This window comes from Cheilinus undulatus, linkage group 21 (assembly GCF_018320785.1).
Source record: "Cheilinus undulatus linkage group 21, ASM1832078v1, whole genome shotgun sequence".
NCBI classification, from domain to species: Eukaryota; Metazoa; Chordata; class Actinopteri; order Labriformes; family Labridae; genus Cheilinus; species Cheilinus undulatus.
Genome location: NC_054885.1, coordinates 4,229,144 through 4,255,228, shown reverse-complemented (window position 1 = coordinate 4,255,228; position 26,085 = coordinate 4,229,144). Strand labels below are relative to the sequence as shown.

Here is a 26,085-nt window from a genome sequence, read left to right as displayed (position 1 = left end):
GATTGGAAAAATATTCCATTTTAGCAGCCTTTACAGCACTGTGGTAGATGGACAGGCTGTCACGAAGAGCTTGTTTAGAAACATGGAGCTTATCTTTTTTCCACTTTCTCTCAGCGCGCCGGCATGAGTGCCTGAGATCACGTGTGGAGTCGTTTAGCCACGGTTCAGAAAGTGCTTTAGTGCATCTTATTCTAGAAGGTGCAACAGAATCAAGGATATCTGCACATGTAGAATTAAAATTGTTTAACAGCTCTTCAGTGTTGAAAGTGTGATTATCACCCAAAGTGTTAGATGTATCACCAAAAATGACAGAGTCATCATACATGGCTGAAAACTGTGACGCAGTCTGAGGGTTAATTGAGCGCAGACGGCGCGTAGAAGCACCGGTTATAGACCTTGAATAAGGGATTGAAACAGTGAAAAGCACAGGCAGATGGTCAAAGATACGTGCTGATTTGCAGATTTCATTAACACACACACAGATAGGTCACGTGATAAAACCAAATCTAAAATGTGCCCTTTTTTGTGAGTTGGGTCTTTAAAGTGGGGGTATTATGCCTTTTTTTCAAGGCTTTACACCATCTCTCTGATACCCACATAGTAGCTTTACATGGTTTACAGCTCAAAAAACTCCTCATGTTTGTCACACTGGCATCCTGAAAAACCCTCATTTTAACATCCGTCTGAAAAGCTTTGTTTTCACTGCAGTCTCTTTAAATCCGGCCCACAAGATTATCTCATATTTCTGTTATAACCGGCCTATCATCCTTGATGATTTAAGATATCCTTGTTAATTCATAAAATCTGTAAGTAAGGAGTAAAAATATTGAGATGAGTCAAAAATGTGGGAAAAGGAAATCAATTTTTGCTTTAATTTCACACATTTTCAATTTTGCATCTCACAGTTAGGACTCAAACTTAGAATTTGACTTTTTATTTCATAATTCGAGCATTTTAATTCAAAATTTCGACTTCTCATATAATATTTTGAGCTTTAGGATTCATAATTCTAATTTTTAAGTCATATTTTGACCTTCTTAACCAACTATTTTGTATTTTACCTAATATTTTCAACTTCAGACTTTGACTTCATAACCACATAGTTTGACCTTTCAGACTCACAATTTAAAATTCGAATCATATTTTGACTTTTAATTTCATGATTATAAATTTTATTTCATATTTTTGACCTTTTAAACTCATGATTTTGACTTTCTTTTTGATATATTTTACTTTTAAAAACACTATTTTTCAATTTCAATTTCATGTTTTGAACTCTTTAAACTAACAAATTTACTTTTCTCAAATTGTGAGCCTTTAAACTTACCTTTTTAACTTTTTAAATGTCAAATTCATTTATCAGTGCTAAGTTTTTTTCATATTTTATTACTGGTGAAATGAGGTTTGTTGGTTTGTGGTTAAAAGGGTGACACTGTCTGGTGAAAAGGTGAATCTGGCCCCTGCTGTGATTGAGATTGACACCCCTGCTGAACAAAAGGCTGGGACAAAAATGCAAAAGCACATCATTACAGAGGGACATACATGCATATGTTTGGATTTACACTATTTCTCCCAGTGCAGCATGGAAGTTTGGCAATTTATCAAAGATTTTATAATTACCTTAGGAAAAAAGTTTTGTTATCTAGGAAAAGGAGATAAATAAATTGATATCTTGAGAAAAAAAAAGACCAAAATGTACTTGTTATCACAGCAAAACACATGGATGTATTGCATGTCCATTTACAGATTTTGCACATCATAGATTTTTGGCACATTTTTTTTCCTGGCTCAGATTTGAAACCCAGGTTTGGGTCCTGACCCACCAGAGCAAAACTGAGAATTTTAGAGGTACTTTTTCTACTTTTTTATTGATAAAGAGCTTTTCAATTAGTAAATCATGATGCAAAGAGGACGTTAGGAAATTTATATTAATCAATCTTTATTAGCAATGTACGGTGGCCAAAAAGGACAAAAAATCAGCAAGATGAACCTGAAGAGTTTTAAGAAACCTTTTCTAGGGAGGACTTTAGCTCGGGACCAGTTTTGTCCCGGGACAGCTCTCACTGAATGAGTGCTCACTTCCATGACAGATGCATGAACTTTTCTTTATTATTATTATTATTATTTACACAACATAAATAAAAAGAGAGGGTTCTGGAAATGTAAGCCTTTTGACCCTTTAGTATTATTTACACTGTACTGGCCTGAAAATATTTAACAGATTAAATTGAAATTCTTCCTCCAGCTCCTACCAATCTCAATTAAAATGCGGTAAGTCAATATGATGTAAATCATGAATCAAGGAAATGATCTGCTCAGTTTCACCTTCATTAATAGACTTCATTCTACCTCCTACCCTGTCTCAATGTGATTATCAGGCTTGACTCCCTCTGTTTGAATTCTCACACTTGGAGCTGTGTGTAGGTATGTTAAACCACACAGTCTCACACTAACACAATGGGCATCTCAATGGTAAAGGTCCACATGTTCACATGAGAAAGATGAGATATTCAAACTTTCCCAAGAGTGCTGACTGTCACCCAAGGTCCACCCACGTGCACAGTCACTGTAGAGGTAAAATCCAGTACAGTCACCTGCATATTAATTATATAATGTGCAGGGCTCATATTAAATTTGACATCAGATGTCTTTTATTCAGAGTCGGTCTCAAACTTTGAGTGTCGAAACTTAAAGGTCTGGAGTCGGCTGTTATTTTGTAGGAGAATCTGCTTTTAAAGCTTCAAACATTCTGAAACAATTTTTTTTATTTGGCTGTTTTTTGGTGCTGTGTTTTTTCTTTCTGATACCTTCTGTTTTGAAATCAACTGCAGCTTTTTCAAAATCAGATCAAATCTCTTTGAGTCATGTCTTCAGCAGAGGGGTGTGAGAGAGAGAAAAGAGGACGTAACTGGTGACAAAGACACAAAACAGACTCAACATTCAGCTGCACCACGCAGAGGTAAGATCTACTGGAGTCTAACTGTTAGAACATCACAGTTTAATTCAATTTATAGGCATTATTTCACTTTTTATAACTGATTTAATACATTGTTTATATAATTAGTGGGCAAATTGTAATTTTGAATGTGCAAATCTATGATATTAACTTAGAGAATAACTCAGAAAGGAGTCTTTCATGTGTTTGAATATGTTTGTCTTGCTTTTATTGCCATTTTAGTAAAGGATTAGATACATTTTAAAGATTTATGTGTTTATTATAAAGGCATGTACAGATCTTAAATATTTAGCAGTAAAAAGTGAGACAAAGTCTGGAGGGAAAGTTACTTGAGGTTCTCTCTCTGGTTTTGCTTTCTTGTTTGTACCATGATGTGATATTGTTAAAACTTTAATGCAGCTTCAACAGCAAAATATCTTGCTCTAAATACAAAAGCGCAACACCTTGCAAATGTACGATCTGCTGATTCTAATATTAGACTGATTGCATCGAGCATCCCTGATTAATAAATGTTTGCAAATCAGATAAAGAGTGTTACCTAACCCTGCTGTGATGGTTGAGTGTATTTATCATGAACAGACTGATTAATTGATGGACATAATGTGCAGCACATTGTGTTGTCCTGCATGAAATAAGTTTTATAAATAAAGTTTGACTCGACTTTATTGGCTTCTTTTGATAGTTTGGAAGTATTTTTTCTACATTATAAAAAATTGGCAGTTTGTTTTTACATCTAAGCAGTTTAAATTTTAGCACAAAAGTTAACCACAGCGTGAATTTGAAAGACGTCTGATGACACCACAGTGGGGTTATCCTCAGTGAAAGTTACGTGCAGGTGCTGTTCTGTATTTGTGGAGGAAAACCTCAAGCTTTGGCATTATAACTGAACATGCAATGACAGGTGTGTGACATGTGAGGCTCTAAAAGTGGCATAGAGGAGCTGACTTCTAACACTCCTGCAGGACTTTGTACAGTGAAGTCACCGTCCTGCATCATGCCTCGGTCTTTCCTCGTCCGGAGTAAGAGGGCTCATCTTCTCAGCTCGTCTAAAGTCTCCTGTAGAGAAAACGTTCAGCTCCAGAGAGCTTCCAAGCAGCCTGAAATGGGACAAGAAAATAGGAACGGTGACCACGCAGGGCAGCGTTTGTCGCCTATATTAGGGGGCAAAGAGTTTCTGGGTGAAGCATGTTCACCGTGGGATGGTATGGCAGTCCGCTCGCTTGGTTCGCAGACAGAAGATCCATGGCCTACAGGTACCTAAATCTGCCTCAGGCAGAAAAATGTCTTGCTTTTGTTGCACTGTTACAGAACTGTGAGGAAGGCTTGTGCTGAAGAATAGGACTCATTTGCAAAATATGTTGTTGGTCCTGTGAAGAAATAAAGGTTTCAAGGCCCCAAAATTCTTAATAATGACCAGAAATCAACCTTTTGTTAAATGTACAGATATTTCCATCATCTCTCCCCTGAAGAGCAGAGAAACTTCTCTAAAGGCCTCGTCCTGGTCCTCAGACAGACACGAGGCATCTGAAAGAGAAAGAGAACTGGAGCGACTGGTCTTCATGCTGCTCAACCACATGTCGCACACTGACCTTAAATCCCCCGTCAGCGATTGTCTGCTCTGTGAGAAGGTAAGAGAGCTCTGGACTGTAACTGTACAAACTGATAGAGTTACTGGCATGAGACAGAGTCTAACAACAAGTATTGTCTGGGATCGTGTCTGTAATTTCTCATTAAAGCTACAGTATGTCGAAGTTTAATGCCAAATGACCACTCTGTTAGCTGAGTACTTACATGACCTCAAATATTAACAAAAGTTTTCAAGAAATTCTTGATTTTTATAGTTTTTTTTTAGTCCACTTCTTGTCACAGTGGCTGCCATGTTTATTGACGTATGTTACCAGACAGAAGGAAGTGGGTACTCCCCTTAGAAACTGCCGCTCTGTTGCTGTATCATGCTTTATGCTGCTTACTTGTTATAGACCACCTCCTCTTACATTGTGGCTGCATAAAGCATTTCCTGGTCCACTGTAAACCAGACATGCTGCTCAGATTTGCCCACCTCTGGGGCTTACTTATCACATTGAATTGGGGACTCTGTTCATCAGAAACTGAAACCTGGCAGTGGTGCTGTTCTGGGATTCCCCTGCCCTTCCATGAGCCTATGTGAAAAGCAGGAACAGCACAGGTTCCTGCTTCTCCTATGCCTATAAGGGAAGCCTGAGGCAGGGAGAAAAGCAGTTAAAAAAGACAAGAGCAGAGCAGGCATCAGCAACAACAGAAATGACCCTGATTGAGTCAGAAGCACTATGAAGGAGGAGCTGGGGTGGAGGAGGGTTGCAAGAGTAGCTTGCAGAGAGAGGGGCTGAGCATAGCCAGGAAAGATGCAGGCCATCAGCTGGCTGTCAGCCGATAAGGGCTGATCTCAATTATAGCAGTGCTTGATTCCGTGGCCTGCCTGACACTCGATTTATGCTTTGTACTGCTTACTTGAGATGGACCACGCTTTTTCTCTGCATTGGCTGCAAGCTCAGTCGGCAAAGTTTGATCCCCAACCCCTGTTACGTTCATAAAGCATGTCCAGGTGAAGTGCAGACCAGACACATTGCAGCCCTCCACCCACCACTACGGTTTACTTCTTGTTATGAATTGAGGACTCTGCACTCCATACATCGTGTAGCACATTCAGAAGCAATGCAAGTAAAAAAGGAACTGCAAAAAAGTCTAAAATAACCACAATGTTGCACCACTGTGGTCTCTTTCAGTCTTCTTCAGAGTTGCTGAAATCAGGAGGCGGCCTGGAGACGAACAGTTACAGCAGCCTGTCCATCCCACTAATAGGATCTCCCACAGCCACAGATGTTCCTCATCTGCCCTTTGGATTCAGAACAATAGGCAGCTACACCAGAGCTAAGGTAAACTACACTGAGATGATGTTTAAACTGTGCAGATCTTAAACTGTGTGCATTAATAATGTACCTATTTATCCAGGATCGAAGCTTTGGCTGCAAAGTGTGCGGGAAAGTGTTCAAACGCTCGTCCACGCTGTCCACACACCTCCTGATCCACTCAGACACCAGACCGTACCCTTGTCAGTACTGTGGGAAAAGATTTCATCAGAAATCAGACATGAAAAAACATACCTTCATACACACAGGTGAGTGAATACACCAGGAAGTAGACCGCACCAGTTATCACTGACTCTTATTGTACCCTGACCATAAACGGCATGAATAAAGAAGGGACATGTGTAGTCACAATGATCGAATCATGTAAAAAATACAAAAGGACTTTCAGAAGCCTTGGGTTTTATCTTGACCCCACATCTGACCCCCACATTGGTTTTGTTTTAACACAGTTTTAAACCTGTGGTCAGTATGCCTTATTTAAATGAGATTATTCCAAGTTTTTAAGATCGCTGCACAAACATTTTTCAATAAAACTGACTGTAGTTATGATCACAGAAGCATTTGATAGATGCTCACATACAGGAGGAGTAAAAAAATGCAAGTCACAAGTGTTGGATTTTCAATTGCAATGAAATAACTGACTAGCTTAAAAACTAACTAGCCAACTAACCAACTAGCTAGCTAGCTAACTAAATAACAGGCTGACTAACTTGCTAACAAACCAGCAAGCTAGCTAGCTAGCTAACTAACTAACTAACAAGATAGCTAGAAGTTAGTCAGTGAACTGACTAAGCAATTAACAACTAACTAATTGACTAACTAATTGACTAGCTTACCTTCAACTAACTAACTAACTTACAAACTAACAGACCTACTTACTTGATTACTGACTGACTTACCTACTTATTAGCAAGCTGGTTTACATTAAATTAAATTAACTTACTAACTAAAAAACTAGCTAGCTGGCGCACATTAAATTACTATCTATCTATCTATCTATCTGTCTGTCTGTCTGTCTGTCTGTCTGTCTGTCTGTCTGTCTGTCTGTCCGTCCGTCCGTCCATCCATCCAGCCAGCTAGCTAGCTAACTAACTAACTAACTAACTAACTAAATAACTAACTAACTAACTAACTAACTAGCTAGCTGGCTTACATTATCTATCTATCTATCTAACTAACTAACTAACTAACTAACTAAATAACTAACTAACTAACTAACTAACTAGCTAGCTGGCTTACATTATCTATCTATCTATCTATCTATCTATCTATCTATCTATCTATCTGTCTGTCTGTCTGTCTGTCTGTCTGTCTATCTTATCTATCTAACTAACTAACTAACTAACTAGCTAGCTGGCTTACATTATCTATCTATCTATATATATATATATATATTGCATAACTATGCAAGTTTTAAAAAACATGCCATGACATTTTAGCATGGCACCTATTAGGTATTGACTCATTTTTGAAGCCAGCCCCTAGTGGCCACTCTTTGAACTGCAGTTTCTGATCCTTCATCTTCAGCTTCATGTCCCACCTGGGGGTTACTGCTCATTCCTGACCCACTTTCTCCCTCTGCTTCTCCCTCAGGTGAGAAACCACACGTGTGTAAGGTGTGTGGTAAAGGATTCAGCCAGAGCTCCAACCTCATCACCCACAGCCGGAAGCACAACAGCTACCGTCCATTCAGCTGTCCTCACTGTCAGCTCAGCTTCCAGCGCAAGATCGACCTGCAGCGCCACCAAGAGACGCAGTGTGGATATGGCGTTTACAGCCAAAACTGAAGCAAGGATGCTATGAAATTAAAAATTGCATTTAAGGCATTCATTGTATAAAAGTCAGAAACATCAAGTTAATGCATGCTTGAAATGCAACATTAATACCAATAAGGCTCGGTTATATTGTCATGCATGTGTGACTCACCGGTTTGTGTTGAAAGGAAAACAAAATATTTTTCAGGAGGCTCACAGCAAAAACTCATTTAAAGCAATCTTAGATGTTTTTTCCAAGGATGTACAAGGCAAAACGTTCAATTAGAGAGCATCATCCAATCTTGTTGAGCCTTTAATGTATTATTTTCTCAGAAAATTGTCTAAATGTGACGTTCTCTTCTGCTGGAGCTGGGCTCCTGACGAAGAAGGATGCAGGCTGTATTTAAGTAACTTCATTTAGAGAAGAAGGGTGAAATAAACCAAGTAAAACCTCCTTTGTCGTTAAGGTTGCATGAGATTGAAGAGTGGAACAAATCAGCGAGGCTCTTAGTCATTTATTTGACTTTATTCAGCCTCCACAAACAGAAAATAACAGCTACAATGCACAGCTGATTCACAGTTACAGCACAAAAAGATGAAAAATGATTCTGTACATAACACTGACTCTACAAAAAGACGCATCACACTTTCCCTTTGACCTTGTGCTCCAGCTTTAAGGCGACACTGAAGTTTCAGTCTGAGTCACTTTCACCAGGTCTAGCTCTAGATCAGTCCAGATAAACGCTCCTGGTGCCAGTTTCACAATGACTGAATGCAGAGCTCTCTGCAGCATCAAACAAAAATCTTTGTCAAGATACTCCGATGAGTTGAGGCTCTGTCTTCACATTACTGCTGCACGGCGACGTTCACAAAGACAACTGCAGACAGGCAGCTGGGTGAACCTCTGTCCCAGTTCTCCTCAGTCAGATTTGGAGGAGGAAATCCTGCAAGAGAGATAAAAGAGTCAAACTGTTCAAATATCAGAGCTGAAATCTACAGGTGCTGTCTGATGCTGATAGCTTCTCTGACTGTTGATGATTCGATCCTCTTCAGTTTGTTTTAAAAACTGCTTTGACTTCATTAAAATGAGTTTCTAGCATGCAGTAATCTGAAGTTTGTTTTTAATGTAGAGCTTTTATTTCCTCCCATAAGGGGGGTAAAGGGAGAGCTTTCTGGGGCCCGGCCAAACTGGGGGCCCATGGAGATCAGCAAAGTTAAGCTGTGGTCACCATATTTTAAATTAAACCTGACTAATAACTACTGAAAATGTAACCCGCCTTTATTAATAGAGAAGCTTATTTTTATTGGTGATGTTAACAATGTGCATCATGAATAAAATGATTTGTATTTTTTGTATTCTGTGTTTTGTCACTTTAATGTTGTGATTTTTTTGGTGTGTATGTTGGGATTTTATGTATTTTAAAAGCCCAACTAGGGATGGGCACTGCAAATTAGCTCTGGCTAAAAATGCTGTAGTGTGTGGCAACGATTTACATGCTTCATACTCGTCCCTATAAAAATAAACATTAAATTAATGATGAGGAAAGTATTGGCAACTTCATAAAAGTCATAAAGTGCACAAACTTCAGGATGCCAGAAAGTAGAGGAAAAGTAAGTGAGACAACTTTAATTGAAAAAATAATTGGGATAATTGCTGATTAATTGTGAACAGAGTCAAAAAGTGACAAAAAGTAGAACACAAAGGCAAAATGGATGAAGAGTGGTTAATAGAGGCAAAAGAAGTGGCAAAGTTGGGTGAAAAACTGCAAAAATGTGGCAAGAATGGCAAAAAGCAGCATAAATGGGTTAAACGTAGCAAAAAGAGATGGAAGAAGTGTACCAAAATGGCAAAAAGTGGCAAAAATTGCTGAAATGTAGCATAAAAAGTGGAAAACAAGAGATGAAAGTGTCATTAATGGGAAAACATTTGTACAAAGTGGAAAAAATTGGATAAACATGGAAAAAAAGTGACAAGAAGTTGCTGAAATACGGCCAAATACTTACAACAATGCCAAAAATAGGTTTAAGTGTCAAAAATGGGAAAACAAGAGCAAAAAGTAGAAAAAATGGTTAAAAGTGGCAAAAAGAAATCGGATGAAAAGTAGCCCAAAAAAAAGTGATGAAAAGGTGCAAAAATGGATAAAATATGGTAATAAATGGAAAACAAGGGTAAAAAGTGGAAAAAACTTGGTCAATGAGAAATACTGAAATGCGGTCAAATATTTACAACAATGCAAAATAGGTTTAAGTGTCAAAAATGGGAAAACAAGAGCAAAAGTAAAAAATAAAGCTGTTTAAAAGCTACAAAAAAAAGGGGCAAATTCAGATGAAAAGTGGCCAAAAAAAGTGGCAAGAAGGGGCAAAACTGGGTAAAATATGGCAAAAAGTGAGAAAAAAATGGTCAAAAGTAGCAAAAATTGGTTAAATGTGGCAACACAAAGGGAGAAAATTGGGCGTAAAGTGGCCAAAAAGTGACAAAAGGGGCAAAAATTACTGAAATGTGGCATAAAATGCGAAAAACAAGTGCAAAAAGTGTCATAAATGGGAAAACAATGGTACAAAGTGGAAAAATACAGCCTTAAAATGACAAGAAGGGGCAAAAATGCTGAAATGTGGCCAAATATTTACAACAATGCAAAAAAGGGTTTAAGTGTCAAAACTGGGAAAACAAGAGCAAAAAGTAGAAAAAAAAATGGTTTAAAGTTTAAAGAAGTGTCAAAAACAGGTAAAATATGACATAAAGTGGAAAAAATGGTTAAATGTTCCTAAAAGAAGTGGCAACATTGGTTGAAAGTGTCAAAAACAAGCAAAAAATGGTTAAATAAGGCAAATTTGAAAATAAAGGCAAGAAATGGGAGGAAAATGGGTTAAAAGTGGCAAAGAATGGTTAAATGGGGCAACAAGAAGTGGCAAAATTGGGCAAAAAGTGGCATAAAAGTCACAAATAGTGGCAAAAATGGGTAAAATGTGGGGCACAGGTGGCCTAGTGGTTTGAGGCTCGCCCCATTTCCACAGCTGGCCCAAGTTCAAATCCAGCCTGTGGTGCTTTCCTGCATGTCTCTCCCCAGCTCTCTCGTCCCTGTTCCTGATTCTATCCACTGTCCTCCTCCACCATTAAAGGCATGAAAAGCCCAAATATTAAACAAAAGAACAAAAATGGTTACAATATTTTCCAAAAATGCAAACACGGGTTAAAGTGGCAAAAATAAGAAAACAAGAGCAAAAAATGGAAAAATAAAGGTTAGCCACAATAGGCACAATTTAAAAAAAAAAAATTAATCTGGCCAACAATGAAAAACAAGGCAAAAAGTAAAGGGAAGAATGTAAATAAAATGAAGGTTAAAAGTGGAAAAAGAAGTTGCAGAAATGTGCCACAATTGGTAAACAAGTGGCAAAAGAGGCCAAAAAGGGTAAAAATCTGTGAAAACAGCAAACGGGTAATAGCATATTTAAAGATGTCGTTCCTCTCTAAATACCTGTTTTTATCAGATCTTACCTCTACATGGAGGTGGACAGCTGATCAGACAGAGGCGACGGTGGATTCCAGATGATCTCACCTACAGGAGTCTGATCCGTGAACGGACTCTCTCCTCTAAGAGATGCTGGATGTGCTGCTTTTAAAAGAAAACGTTTATATAAACTCTCTTTTCAGTGTGTTAGTGACAGAGAGAAGTTGATCTCGTTACCTGTACAGTTATAGATGCACCAAAGCCCCCCCATCAGGGCCACCCCCATCACAAAGGCAGCCAGGATGATACCAACCAAAGTTTCAGTCGGGATCACGGGACCTGGAGACAAAACATACAGCACAACATTTAATACTCCCACACTGACCCCGGAACATGAATAAATGAATAAGACTCACTGCTCTGGTCTGGGACGGCCACAGGAGAGAAGCTCAGGCGTTTAGTTCTTTGGCCAGTAGGGGGCCTCAGCACTTTGGGAGCCAGTGAGCTGATGTGCTGGGTGACCACCATGGGCCTGGAGAGGTTTCTGATCTCACACTGGGGTTGGATAAATATCAGTTATGTTCAAACAGAGAAGGTAGGCAGGAGTTTTTTTTAAGCACTAGATATGACTGAGGACTACTGCAGGAGAAAAATGATCCGTATTATCAACAAGTTTTCATCCCTGGTCATGAGGTATTTTATCATTATTTAAATTTGCCTGTGCTTTTAGCTTCTAAATACAGCCATTGTGTGTGAGTAGTTTCAGTACCTGACGTCCAGGTGATCTGGATATGAGTGGAGGGATACGGCGCCCGCCATGACACTCGTTCTTCACTGTTTCCTTCACAGGTTCACCTCTTTTTGAGTCAGAGAGACACAGATGGAGGCTGCAGTGGAGGAACTGAATGGACTCGTTGTAAACGGGCCTCAGGATGAAGCTAAACCTCAGAGGCTGCATCTCCTCCTCTGCCAGCGTACTCAAACGGCTCCTTTCCATCCTTGCTTTCCTGCTTCCATTAGTTCTATGTTGGATTCTCCATCCCTCTCTCTCTTCGCTTTCCTCTTCCAGCTCATCATCATCATCTCTGTCCTCTTTGTCTTCCTCTTTTGTCTTTGCAGCGAGTTTCACTAAGGGGTCCGTGGAACAACCGTCCCGAATGACAGTCCAGAAACGAGACTTTTTGGGGTCAGAAAGAGGAGAGACCACGCATGACCTCACCTCCAAGACATCTATGGAGGGCCCTTTGGCTGAAATCTGCAGAGTAGCAATGCAAACTGAGGTCAAATATGTGGGAAAAAAGGAACGTTAGAGAGAAAAATAATGATTAACTCGGAGCAAATGCCTACCTCAACATAAACACGGTGGTCTGCAGTGATGACGCAGGGTCCGACCCGGCCCTGCTCGTAGCCTTCATTGACAAAAAGCCTCAAAACAAGAGCAGGTCCAGGTCTGTAGCTGGATGTCAGGAGGTTATTTGGTACCAGATCAGGCCTGGGACCACTGGGTGGCAGGAAAACTGGCCCCATTCGAGGGGTGTTTAGATTGACCTTGTCTCTTTCAGCAGGGCTGGAGAGGGCAGGCAGAGGAGCCAGACAGCTGAACTGTGAGGAGATACAGGAGATTACATGTTATACATTTATAATGCAGATTTATATCATTAAAACAGGGACTAACAGACATTAACACAGGAGGACTTATCTCACATGTATGCTTAGCGGACTTTTGGTCTTCTTGTCCGTCTCACTGAGCGTGAGAGCTGTCTGAGGTTTCTCTTTCCATAATAACAACTGAAAAACAGGGAGATGAAGAGCATCACAGATCTTGCATGTGGTAAAATACTGCAACAAGATAAGCCCGTGGAAATTATCTGGTAATTTGGTGGTATTTCATCCTAACCCTAACCCCCTATCCTTAACCAAAAACCCCAGACCCAAAGCCCTAGTAATACTGTGGCAATTATCTGGTAATTAGGTGGAATTTGACCCTAACCCTAAGACCCTAAGTCTAACCATAACCTCCAAATACCTAACCTGCATAATAGTGTAGCAATTATCTGGTAATTAGGTGGTATTTTACCCTAACCCAAACCCCCATTCCCTAACCATTACCCCCAGACCCCTAACCCCAGTAATACTGTTGCAATTATCTGGCACTTAGGCAATTAATCTACGTCAACTCTGACCTAAAATAAAAAATTTCATGATTTAAGGTCAATTGTTGTTTTATGTTTACAGTCATCCTACTGGGATGCCTGTATTAATAAATTAACATCAGTTTTAACCCTTATGACACTCACATGTATGTACTGATTGTATTTTCTGCTTATGTTCTTCCTTTTGGCTGCACATTTTCAATAAATACAAATAAGTACGAGCTTTACGCTGATGACACCCTGCTTTACTGTGGCTGTTAGCAGTGTTAGCATTGTTGGCCAAGTTAGTGCTGGACTGTTTGACATTAGAAATCCATGATATTTCTCCATGTTTTAGGCATGTAGGACCTGATGAGCCACAACTTGGGGCAGCCAAGGTCAAGCTTGATGGCATCCCTTTTTTCCGGGCCTTTTTTACCCCTGATAATACACACAGAAACCGCCCATGGTTTTTCCACCCTCCTTTAAGACTGAATTCAAAATAGCTGCCAAAATGAACGCTGGCTGTCAGTCCGGTTGCGTTTTTGGCTGAAGATTTGAAAAACCCTGACCTGGATGAATCAGAGCTTACGCCTACATCTATATAGTGTTTATAGTGAGTTGGTTTCAGCCTTTGTCTTGTCAACACCTCGTGCGCAGTCTGCCTTGTTTGTCCTGGTTCTCCAAAATCACTCCTCCTGTAATTTCCTGATTTTCTCTCACTTAAATTCATTCTTTTCTGCTTCCTACTTCAGTTTAAACTCAGCTTTGCCATGGTCATGATGACCCAGGACACAAACATACCAGGAACATCTACCAATAAGCACCTCGTGTTCGTGTTTCTGCTGCCGTGTGATGAACTCCAGCCTGGTTTAGAATTCAGATATTTTCAGTCTGGAGCTAAAAATGAGGCTGACTCTGTTTCTGCTGTTTGCTACTATTGAATAAATAGGATGTTTGTTTACTCTAAAGTTTACTGCTTTTGGTTTAGCAAAACAGAGTTAAATGTATAGATACATACAGTCGTGTGATTAACTTGTAGGCATGTAGGGCACTAAGGATTCATCACAAGCCTGATGTGCTTCAACCAGAGGCTGAAGGGGGGCACCCAGACTGAAGCTTGACGGCATCTCTTTTGTCCAGGCCTTTTCACTCCTGGTAATACCACCAGAGACCGCCAAAGGTTTTTGGGCCCTTGGGACATCCACAGCAGGACCAGGGTCTTGTGCCAACCCTACTACCCACCCACATGGTCCCCTCACCCGGGCTTACTCACTACATCAACCTCTGACCCTCTCGTTTTCAGACATGTTGACCAGATTATTGAATTTGACATTTTAACCCCTTGAAGCCAGAAAACACGAATTATAGCCAGAAAATTCAAATTTATTTGGAAATGAAATGTTTATTTCACTTTCTACTGGAATCCAAAAAAATCAAAATTTCCATAAAATTTAACATTTATATTTTTTTGTATATCATTTATTACTTTAGGTGTTTTTTGTAACTGATAATCCAATTCAGGGAAATTTTTTTTAATCAATTTTCAGATTGTATTCAGAAGGTTTTTTTTTTTTTTTGTAATTTATGATCATATTGATTAGATAAAGGTATCATAAAGGTCTGTATCAAATATGCCACAACAGGCTTTAAGGGGTTAATATTGTACTGTGTTGTCTATTTTGTGTAAGATTATTTTTTTGTTACCAGTTTGCTTGCTCTTTACGAAGAAAAGGGTTTCTAAATTTTGATTTTTTTAAATTTTAGATTTTAAATTTTAAATTTAGATTTTAAATATTAGATTTTAAATCAAAAATTTAAATGTTCAAATTTTAAAATTTAAATTTAGATTTTAAATTTTAAATTTAGATTTTAAATGTTCAAATTTTAAAATTTTAAATTTAGAATTTTAAATTTAAATTTTAAAATCCAAATTTTGAATATAAAATTAGATTTTAAATGTCCAAATTTAAATGTTAAATGTTCAAATTTTACATTTTAAATTTTGAATTTAAAATTTAAAATTTAAATTTTAAATTTTGAATTTAAAATTTTTATTTTAAATTTTCTAACAGTTTAATTGTAACACAAAGAGAATAGGCCTGCACATATTTCTCTTTTATAAAAAACCCATGTATTAACCATTTAATATTTGTTTAGGGAAATTTTAGTTAATATGTGATATTCATTTAATTCAACAACTTTAAAGCAGACAAAGCCTCACACCACCTAAAAATTTTAGCGATCTGGTCAAATCTACCTGAAAAACTGAGTTAAACATGCAGTGAAATTCTGTTTTCCTTTTTGTTTTCAGCAGACGCTTAAGCATCTCACCATGTTTTTGTACTGCACCCCTCTGGGCTGTGGCAGGATCAGACCCTCAGTCCCACAGGAAATGACTGGGAACACCAACAGGAAATGGCTCCCATTAGACTGAGCCTGGCACGTCGAGTCACGGAGAGTCACAGCAGCAACAGGGATGGACAAGCTCTGAAAGAGAGAGCCAGTGATTTATGCAAACTGAGAGCAGATTCAGACAAGAACGGTGCCCAAAACCACAAGGTGTTCCTGAAAAGTAAAGACATTCTGGATCGCTTAAGGGTCTCTGGAGGGAATTCAGCATAGAGCCAAAGTAATGGTGCATTTTAACCAAGCAGGCCAGTGTGGTTCAGTCTGATTTAGTAGAGTTTGGTACGATGAACCCTGACCTGCACCCTTACATGTTTGGTGGAGATATAAGCAGAATCATAAGTGGCTGTTAAACATTTTTATCTTCTTGAAACCACCTGTTTGTTGATGTTTTGTGATGAAGATATAAAAGTGTATCTAACACGGAGGTATGAAGACCTGCAGGATTTGTCGGTCCACGCTCACGTCGAGGCGTCCGTCCTCACACTGCACTGTGAAACTCTCCCTCCCTCCTGCCCCGTCTCCTCCGTTTAACCATTTCCTCAGCCTGCGCTCCTCAGCCCGGGGAGGCTTCACCGCCACAGGATTCAGCACCGCAACTTCATTAAACAGAGAGGAGATGAAGAGATGGCCATCAGGAGACAATAAATACTGACTTTATTCAGCATGAACGACTCTAAGGAGATATTCTCAGATGATAAAACAAATAACCCAGTGAAAAATGAAGTTAATGAAAAAGAAGATGGATTCAAATGAAACGAAAGACTTCAGGTCACTCACACAGCGATGGAAACATGAGACACACAGGGGTGCTGACCTGTCCCGCCCCCCGCCAGCTGGACCACAAAGCGATTGGCCAGGTCAGCCTCGGTGTATGATGTCACCCTGGGGTAGCCGTACTCATTGGCCCACAGGAGGAGGTCAGGTATGCTGGACAGGTCAGGGTCAAATGTGCTGGTCAGGGTCAGGTCAGGGTCAGGGGGGTAAGGCGGAGAGATGCTGTTGGAGGACTGCAGGAAAGACAAAGATGGCATCTTAGACAATAACAAACACTTTAGATATGATATACATATTCTGTGTATACCCAGAGTTATCTGAAGAAGTGGGTTTACTCTTCATTCTTCATTAAACCTGTGCTATAATGACATGGAAGACCATCTTACAGATTTCACTTAACTTAGAAATGGGCCTTTAGTATTTGTACACTGAGAATTTATGCTGAAGATCTGTTTCTTCCATGTGTTTTTGGCCAAATATTTCACATCATATCAGTATCAAACTCAGTGACGGACGTCATGAGGGGTCCAAAAATACGTAGCTTAAATATTTCAATCACTCCTGAAGGTTGGTTGCAGTATGGGTGACAAGGGCTAATCTTAAAAGGCTTAAAGTTATGTTAAAGGACATAAAATTTTACAAGAATATGTTAATCAGACCAAAATGCTGATTTTATTGTAGTTAATTTCAAGTCTGGCCCCCACAGCGTCTGTCAAGAAAAATGTGACCCTTGTGCAAATGGAGTTGATGACCCCTGACCTTTAGCATCTGATGTCACACAGTCTGATCCATCTGGCCTCACCCTCACCTGGACGGCAAAAGTGGCATGTTACTCACAAGATACCAGCTAAATGAATACTCCTGTTGGGCCTCGGCCATGTGGCAGCTTTCTTGAAACAAAGACTGGGCCTAGCAAACATTGCAGAGGCCTGCTTTCCAAACAATGAACAAGGAAGCCTGAAAGACTCATCTTCCCAGCATGCTTTGCAACCACAGCTGCCTTCTACCATGACTTATGTTCCAGCTTCAGCTGAAGTTTTAGTGCCTTCGGCTGGTGAGGCACAAAGAGTTTTTCGTACCTTGATGCAGGCAAGATGGCCGACATACATCCAATCCATACCGGAAGTCTCAACTGGAAGTCCATATGTCTAAGGTTAGGCTTAGGCATTAAAACCCGAGTGGTTAGGTTCAGGGTAAGGCAGCGGGAAAGGTGATATATTTGAGATCCAGCACCAAGCGTTAGGCTTAGGTGGGAAAAAGACTGACAAACACTGGCAGCTGAGTCCAACACGAAGAAGAACCTTCAGCTTGGAACTTCCGGCATGGATTGGATGTATAGCGACGCCCATGTTGGCCATCTTGACTGCAGTTGGGTCCCTCTCCTTTCCTTCAACGTCATTCAGGAGGACAGAAGTGCTTCAAAAAACCCACCGCTATCTGAAAAAGGACACACAACTCTTCTCTCACCTCAGAAGAATGATACGAGCCCTGCTCTCAACCTGAAGCTGAATCCAGAAGACTTTTAACTTGCTGGAACCATGGAAGAGACACTAGAAAAACCTCTGTTCATTGCTGTGGTAACTGTATTTTAGTTTTAACTTGAGCCTGAACTAAATCATTTAGAAGGTGATGTAAGACATCAGGATGCCAAAAAATAAAGCAGAAGAAAGTGAGACAACATTAATAGAAAAAACAGTTGTGATAATTGCTGAATAATAAGGGAACAGAGGCAAAAAATGAAAAAAAAGTGGTAAAAAGTAAACAACAAAGGCAAAGTGGCTGAACAGTGGTTAAAAGTGGCAAAGTGGGGCAAAAAGGTAAAAGAAATGTGGCAAGAATGGCAAAAAGCAGCTTAAATTGGTTAAACATAGAAAAAAGAGGTAGCAGAAGGGTACCAAAATGGCAAAAAATGACAAGAGGGGGCAAAAATTGCTGAATTGTGGCAAAAGTTGAAAACAAGGGCAAAAACTGTCATTAACTCATTGAGTGCCATTGACATGTATATATGTATAGGGCTGGCACTAAATGAGCTAATGGGAAAAAAATGGTACAAAGTGGAAAAAATTGGTTAAAAATGGCAAAAAAGAAAGTGACAATAGTTTATATATTAATATTAACAAAAATGCAAACATGGGGTTCAGTGTTAAAAATGGGAAAACAAGTGCAAAAATTAGTAGAAATGGTTAAGAGTGGCAAAAAAGGGGCAAAACTGAACAAAAAGTGGCCCAAAAAAGTGTTAAAAAGGGTCAAAAACGGGTAAAATATGGCAAACATGGGATAACAATGGCAAAAAGTGGAAAAATGGTTAGTTGTGGCAAAAAAAAGTGTCAAAATTGGTTGAAAATGTCGAAAAACGGGCAAAAATGGGTTAAATATGCCATAAATGGGAAAACAAGGGCAAGGATTAGGGAAAACGGGTTAAAAGTGGCAAAAAATGGTTAAATGTAGCATCAAGAAGTGGCAAAATTGGGCCAAAAGTGGCATAAAAGTCGCAAATAGTGGCAAAAATGAGTAAAATGTGGCAGAATATTTTCAAAAACTGCAATACATTGATTAAAGTGCCAAAAATAGGAAAACAAGGGCAAAAAAAAAAGTTAAAAAGTGGAAAAATACGTTAGCCATAATGGGAACAAGTTGGAAAAAACTGATAAAATGTGGCCAAAAAAAAAGATGCAAAAATGGGCAAAAAGTGTGAATAATGGGATAAAAGTGGCAAATAGTATTAAAACCGTGTGAAAAGTGGCTAAAAAGTGATCAGACTTGGTTAATAGTAGCAAGAGACGGTGCCTGTGTAACTCAGTTGGCAGAGCAGGCACCCGTTACCAGAGGCCATAGCCTCAACACACGGGGTTAAACCCAAAAGAAGAAACCTCCTTACTCGAACAATGACATGAGCCCGGACACCATGAGACACGATGGCCCAGTTAACTGGCACTGAGCTGCTGAGAATCAACACAACACTCTGGGTATTTGTGTTGGCCACCGGGGGCACCAGAGAGACAACCACCTCCACCTGCAGAGACCTGAAGAAGAAGACAGATGAGAAAATATCAAATCCCCACGGCCATATGAGCTGTCTGCAGGACTAGAGGAGTCATGTTCTCACCCACAGAGTCCTGAGCCGGCTGAATGGAGTTTGATCACGTGGACTTCAGGACTGATCCCTCCTGCTGGCATGTCGGAGCAACCCTGGACTTCCTGTGGCTGCAAGTCAGAGGTCATGTAGTTGTGAGAGAGGAACATGGGCTGCAGCTGGCAAACAGCTGGAAGATTTGGATCTATAGAATAAAGACAAAGTAAGGTGAGTGTTTGAGAGGGAAAGTGCAATTGGCAACTAATCCAAGTTGGTGCAGAAATGACAATGTTTACAGCCTCATTTCTTCATTAGCAATGGTTCTGATGGTCTCTGGGGCTCACCTTCTCCCAGTTTGATGTAGACTCGGTTCCCGTGTGTGGTGTGTAGCAGAGAGGACAGGTTGCCATGGTGTTTAAGAGCCCAGCGGTGCAGCGCTCGAGGACCAAAAGGCAGAGAATGAACCTCATGGATGTGCATGTGGAGGGAGCGGGACTGAACGCTGGAGTTTGAGGAAACCTGACACAGAGGGAAAGACACTAAAGGGTTTTTCTAGGGAACAGAAAATCACAGAACTTTATGGAAAACACTTTCCTGCTCACTCAGACTGACCTGAACCAGAACAGTGAGGTTTGGGGGGAGTCTCTCGGCCTCTAGATACCAGGTGAGAGGGAGTTTGGAGCTGAGCAGCAGGTGGATGACTCTTAGAGAGGAGGGAGTCAGAGATAGGGGCTTCAGAAACACTGTCACCTGCAGACAGAGGACAGGGGCAGCATGTGTGATGATCTTAAAATGGTTCTTTAATGGAAAAATCTGGAAATCATGAAGCAGAGTCAGCTGATTTCTAATGTTTCCAATCAAAAACCTAACTGATATTCTGGGGATGAGCAGCTAATTATAATAGCTAATAATAATAATTGCTGTTATGCTAGGTGTTGTTGTGTTATGTAATGGTGTGAAATGTTACATTACATTACCTGAAGTTATGTTATGTTGAACGTTAAATTACATTACATTATAATATTTTAGAGTATATCATGTTAGGTCATGTCAGTAATGTCACGTTGCATCACACCACATTACATTACCACACATTACGTTACATCACATTGTTATGTTACGTTATGTTGTTTTATGGTATGAAATAGTTATGTTACCTTACATCCGTTACCTTATGTTTTTATATGATATCACGTTACGTTATGTTACATTATATCACGTCACGTCACATCACTGCACCTTAATTCACATTACGTTACGTCACATGATGTCATGGTAAAGTATGTTGTATTATGTTACGTTTTGTTACATAACGTCATGTCGCATCACGTCACGTCATGCCATGTCACATCATGTCCCATTATGCTACCACATGTAACATTATGTTATGTATAGTTATGTATAGTTAAGTGTAGTAATATAATGTTATGTTATGGAATTCTATGTTATGTCATGCCATGTCCTGTTATGTTATGTTGGTATGGTATTAAATGGTTATATTACTTTACATCCTTTTCCTTATGTTATGTTTTTATGTGATGTCACATTGCGTTACATTACATTACGTCATGTCACATCACTGCAAGTTAATTCAAGTTAGGTAATGTTACGTTACGTTACACGATGGCATGGTATGGTATGTTATGTTATGTTACATTTCACAACGTCATGTCACATCATGTCACATCATGTCACATCATGTCACGTTATGTTATATATAGTTAAGTGAAGTTATATTATGGTATAAAATGGTACTCTGTGTTATGTTATGTTATGTTATGTTATGTTATGTTGTGTTGTGTTGTGTTATGTTACATTATGTTATGCTATGTATAGTTAAGTGAAGTTATATTATGGTATGTAATGGTATTCTGTGTTATGTTGTGTTGTGTTGTGTTATGCTATGCTATGCTTTATTGTGTTGTGTTGTGTTATGTTATGTTATGTTATGTTATGTTATGTTATGTCATGTTATGCTATGTTATGTTATGTATGGTATGTTGTGTTCAGTAATGGCATGTCATTTTATTTTGTTATGCAATGTAATGTTATGTTATGTAATGTTAAGCTATGTTTTGTATGGTATGTTTTATGTTATGTAAGGGTATGTCATGTTATGTAATGTTATGTTCTGTCTTGTTATGCTTGGTTATGTTATGTAATGATTGGTCATACTGTATTATGTCATGTCATGTAATGTTACATTACATTAAGTTATGTTATAATATGTTATGTAATGTATGATATGGTGTATTGTTATGTTATGTCATTATGTTATGTGATGTTTTGTCATGCTATATTATGCTATGCTATGTTATTGTATGTAATGTTACGTTATGTTGTTATGTCATATTTTGTTGTTATGTTGTCATTATGTTATGTAATGTTTTGTCATGCTATATTGTAATGGTAGAATATGTTGTTGGAACATGCTGCTAATCAGAAATGAGTCCCAAGCAGCTTCTCAGGTTCATGTTGATCACACTAGCTGTTCAGCAGTCATGTGACCTAAACATCATTGCCCCCTGATTTCCTGCTCACCATCAGCTCACTTTTACTCCCTGCAGAAACTTTACTATGGGGCTGAAAGGAAAGGGTCCAGATAAGGTGGGAGTGAAACATTTGTGTCCACCCCTGAAGCTGTCTGAAAATTTTAGGAAGTTTCCAGAAGTTCTATGTTTGTGTAAAAGGGCTTTTGTTCTTAAATCTCACAAGATTTCTATTTTTGGACCACATATTTTTTTTTACCTTGTTTTCAGGGCTGTTGCTTGCTCTCCCCACTGCGATCACATGAGTCTCCTTGTCTCCTCGCTCTCTCGCAGCACAGCCCGGACCGGCCTCAAACCTCTCCAGCAGACCCTGAACAGGGTGACGGACCCCTGCTTGACCCTCCACAGAGCAGTGCAGACCCTCACTGTGGCCTGAGGAGGAAGAGAGGATGCTAGACTGTGATAAATTCCTTCTCCAAGTTGTGACCAGTGGTTCTCAGTGGTCCAGACTATGACTGTGTTGTTTTCTAACAACTCTAGTATTGTTTCTTCGTTGCCCTTTTTCACTGCATAACTTTTTTTTCTCCCTAAAGTGTCTGAACCATGCATGCTGGACATGAAATCCCTGCTCCAGGGGGCTGGACATTTTCCCAGAGGATACTCTGAAACATTTTTTCACTTTCTGTCTGACTCTTAAAGACTTTAAACTTAACAGCTCAAGCAGAGGAAATACCACTACTGATACTTTAAATGAAACATCATTTCTGATCTGAGGAAAGCTGCCAAAGTCAGACCTGGTTAAACCATGCTGAATGTTGCTTTAGATAACAGGACACTTAGACTTTTGTAACTCTTTTCTGACACGTCCGTCCCCTAAGAAGGAAAATATTATTATTGTCATCAATATATTAGCCTGTTAAATGTCTTCATGCTACACAGTGAAGTCTATCTGAAGAAAGATGTGTCTTATGGAGGTTCTCACCTGTAAACAATGGAAAGAGAAAGAAAATGGTCCACCCAACAGGGAACAGAGAATACATGATGAAGGTTTCACTGTGGGACTGAAAGTGAAGACTCCTCTTACAGCATCCTGATGAAGAAAAATCAGCTATGTAAACCAGGCTTTAACTTTCAGTCTTAATTATCAACCTTTATTTTTGTCTGTATATTTGCTTTCTCCCCATTTTTTGCTATATTTTTTGCTGTTTTCTTGCCCATTTTAGTCCCTTTTCACTGAGCTTTTGCCACTTTTTTTGTTTGTTTGTTTTTGGTGCATTTAATGGATAGAGGAGGACAGTGGCTAGACTCAGAATCAGGGACGAGAGTGGGGAAGAGACATGCAGCAAAGGGCCTCAGACCGGATTGGAACCCGGGCTGCCCGCGTACATGGTGCACGCCTTAACCACTCGACTACCAGCGTGCCCAGCTTTTGCCACTTTTTGAAAATTTTTGCAACCCATAATTTATTTTATGTCACCTTAAAACCCTTTTTTGCCACTTTTCTCCCAATTTTTTTCCAAATTTTTGCTGCTTTTTACCCATTTTAGTCATTTTTCACTACGTCTTTGCCATTTTTGACCTTTTTTCTCACCCTTGAATTCTTTTTTTACCTTTAACCCTTTTTGCCACTTTTCCCCCATTTTTTGCTAAATTTTGCTGCTTTCTTCCCATATTAGACACTTTGAACTAGGTTTTTCGCTGCTTTTTGCCCATTTTTCTCTCTTTTCACTAAGTTTTAGCCAATTTTTGGCCATTTTTGCAACCTGTATCTATTTTTATTATTTCTTTTAATCCTTTTTGCCACTTTCCTCCCCATCTTTTGCCACATTTTTGCTGCTTTTTACCCATTTTAGTTACTTTTCACTACATTTTTGCCAGTTTTTGGCCATTTTTGCAACCTGTAACTATTTTTCTATTACCTTTAACCCTTTTTGCCACATTTCTCCCCATCTCTTGCCACATATTTTTGCTTTCTGCCCATTCCAGTCACTTTCACTTTCACAAGTTATTGCTGCTTTTTGCCCATTTTATTCACTTTTCCCTACATTTCTGCCACTTTTTGACCATTTTTGACACCTGTAACTCATATTTTTGGTTACCTCTCACCCTTTCTTGCCACTTTTCTTCAAATTTTTGCTAATTTTTTTGTTGCATTTTAGTCACTTGTCCATAAGTTTTTGCCACTTTTGGACCTTTTTGCCACCTGCAACTCCTTTTGTGTTACCTTTTACCCTTTTTTGCAACTTTTCTCCCCATTTTTTTCCAAATTTTTGCTGCTTTTTACCCATTTTAGTCATTTTTCACTACGTCTTTGCCATTTTTTACCTTTTTTCTCACCCTTGAATTTTTTTTTTACCTTTAACCCTTTTTGCCACTTTTTCCCCATTTTGCTAAATTTTGCTGCTTTCTGCCCATATTAGACACTTTGAACTAGGTTTTTGCTGCTTTTTGCCCATTTTTCTCTCTTTTCACTAAGTTTTAGCCAATTTTTGCCCATTTTTGCAACCTGTATCTATTTTTATTATTTCTTTTAATCCTTTTTGCCACTTTCTTCCCCATCTTTTGCCACATTTTTGCTGCTTTTTACCCATTTTAGTTACTTTTCACTACATTTTTGCCAGTTTTTGGCCATTTTTGCAACCTGTAACTATTTTTCTATTACCTTTAACCCTTTTTGCCACATTTCTCCCCATCTTTTGCCACATATTTTTGCTTTCTGCCCATTCCAGTCACTTTCACTTTCACAAGTTATTGCTGCTTTTTGCACATTTTATTCACTTTTCCCTACATTTCTGCCACTTTCTGACCATTTTTGACACCTGTAACTCATATTTTTGGTTACCTCTCACCCTTTCTTGCCACTTTTCTTCAAATTTTTGCTAATTTTTTTGTTGCATTTTAGTCACTTGTCCATAAGTTTTTGCCACTTTTGGACCTTTTTGCCACCTGTAACTCCTTTTGTGTTACCTTTTACTCTTTTTTGCCACTTTTTTCTCCATTTTTTCCACCTTTTTGCTGCTTTTTGACCAGTTTTGACATGTTTATCTTTTTTATTGCCTTTTTACCCATTTTTTTTTTTTTTTTTTTGTTATTTCAACACTTAGACTGTGGCTCTTGCAAAGGTATTTTGCAACAGTTTGGCTCTTTGGTTGAGCAGGGTTGAGAAACACTGCTCTAATGGATGGTGACTTGAAAATTATACTGACTATCATTTGCATCACCAGAAATGAAAATATCATTTGCGTAATAATTTGGAGCATATTGTAAAGTAACTCAGTGACTGTTGAGTGATTATTGGAGGAACTCTGTGATACTCCAAGTGGAGGAACCTGAGCTCCATGGACTGTGTTGCTGCAAACTGTCACAATATTTTTACATGCTACAACATAACAAAATTAAAAAACATGACTGGGGGTCTGAATACTGTTTAAAAACACTATTTTACTGCCCTGCTATGGTAGCGTCACTACAGCGCACAAAAAATCATGGAATTGATGTGATTTTGAAATATAAATATTTATTTCAGACTGCGATAACATGAAAATTAACAAATAATGCCCACTGAGAATAACTTAGAATACTCATTATGCATGCATCTAAGAACATGTATCAAAATTATATTAAAGGAAATAAACAATAATATTTTTAATGTTAGGAAACAAATGATCTAAATATGAAAATGTATATTTTTTTAGGCTTATTTATATAAAATGTAACACATGATAAATCATAATGACAGTATAATTTATAATTTGATTTACAAAAATATAATGAACCATCCAGCAATCAAAGTTTTTAAAGTTTAAAGTAAATTCATGCTTATTTTCAGAGCTGTTTAGCGGTCAGGATGGCTTATTTGACATTTTTATAGTCCAGAGTTGATTTGAGGATAAAGTAAACATTTCTTAAAGAGATCATAAGGACAGAGATGGGACTCACCTGCGGTGCAGCGCTGACTCTCTGCTGATCCAGCTGCTGCCTCAGACTCCTCTGAGCTCCAACCCACGCCTCCTCATTTCATAAACTCACAAACACACAACCCCACCAGCCGCAGAAACACTCCACTGTGAGCCACGTGCGTCCCCGGTCGTCTCCATCCAGCTGATGTGAGTGCAGATCCACAGAGGGGACACTTTTACG

The 26,085-nt window shown here is 38.9% G+C and overlaps 2 protein-coding genes across 3 annotated transcripts; one reads left to right on the top strand and one right to left on the bottom strand.

Moving 5' to 3' along the window:
* Positions 1 to 2,940: 2,940 nt before the first annotated feature.
* On the top strand, positions 2,941 to 7,649 carry LOC121529189 (zinc finger protein Gfi-1b-like). The gene is made up of 6 exons (XM_041816928.1): positions 2,941 to 2,959; positions 3,919 to 4,209; positions 4,400 to 4,584; positions 5,719 to 5,868; positions 5,945 to 6,110; positions 7,456 to 7,649. Exons 2-6 carry the CDS (start codon positions 3,951 to 3,953, stop codon positions 7,647 to 7,649), a joined length of 954 nt encoding a protein of 317 aa, XP_041672862.1. The 5' UTR covers positions 2,941 to 2,959; positions 3,919 to 3,950.
* A 66-nt stretch (positions 7,650 to 7,715) lies between these two features.
* On the bottom strand, positions 7,716 to 26,082 carry engl (endoglin, like). 2 transcript variants are annotated; one of them, XM_041816926.1, is made up of 17 exons: positions 25,885 to 26,082; positions 22,928 to 23,035; positions 22,205 to 22,377; positions 20,069 to 20,206; positions 19,801 to 19,975; positions 19,490 to 19,661; positions 19,262 to 19,406; positions 16,424 to 16,616; positions 16,045 to 16,205; positions 15,532 to 15,687; positions 12,770 to 12,853; positions 12,413 to 12,667; positions 11,835 to 12,320; positions 11,482 to 11,620; positions 11,303 to 11,404; positions 11,113 to 11,230; positions 7,716 to 8,560 (listed from the first exon to the last, which is right to left on the bottom strand). In XM_041816926.1, the coding sequence occupies exons 2-16, from the start codon at positions 22,983 to 22,985 to the stop codon at positions 11,115 to 11,117; spliced, it is 2,553 nt and encodes an 850-aa protein (XP_041672860.1). In that variant the 5' UTR covers positions 22,986 to 23,035; positions 25,885 to 26,082; the 3' UTR covers positions 7,716 to 8,560; positions 11,113 to 11,114. The 2 variants fall into 2 exon arrangements, with proteins under 2 accessions (XP_041672860.1, XP_041672861.1); XM_041816927.1 differs by having other exon boundaries at positions 7,718 to 8,560; positions 11,113 to 11,227; positions 25,885 to 26,081.
* Positions 26,083 to 26,085: the final 3 nt, after the last annotated feature.

Coding starts and splice junctions, on each gene's coding strand:
- LOC121529189 (XM_041816928.1), top strand. CDS start 3,951: ATGCCTCGGTCTTTCCTCGTCCGGAGTAAGAGGGCTCATCTTCTCAGC. Junction 4,210..4,399: donor AGAAGATCCATGGCCTACAG/GTACCTAAATCT, acceptor TTAAATGTACAG/ATATTTCCATCATCTCTCCC. Junction 6,111..7,455: donor ACATACCTTCATACACACAG/GTGAGTGAATAC, acceptor CTTCTCCCTCAG/GTGAGAAACCACACGTGTGT.
- engl (XM_041816926.1), bottom strand. CDS start 22,985: ATGTATTCTCTGTTCCCTGTTGGGTGGACCATTTTCTTTCTCTTTCCA. Junction 19,976..20,068: donor ACCTCACTGTTCTGGTTCAG/GTCAGTCTGAGT, acceptor CCTCTGTGTCAG/GTTTCCTCAAACTCCAGCGT. Junction 19,407..19,489: donor GCCGGCTCAGGACTCTGTGG/GTGAGAACATGA, acceptor CTTCTTCTTCAG/GTCTCTGCAGGTGGAGGTGG.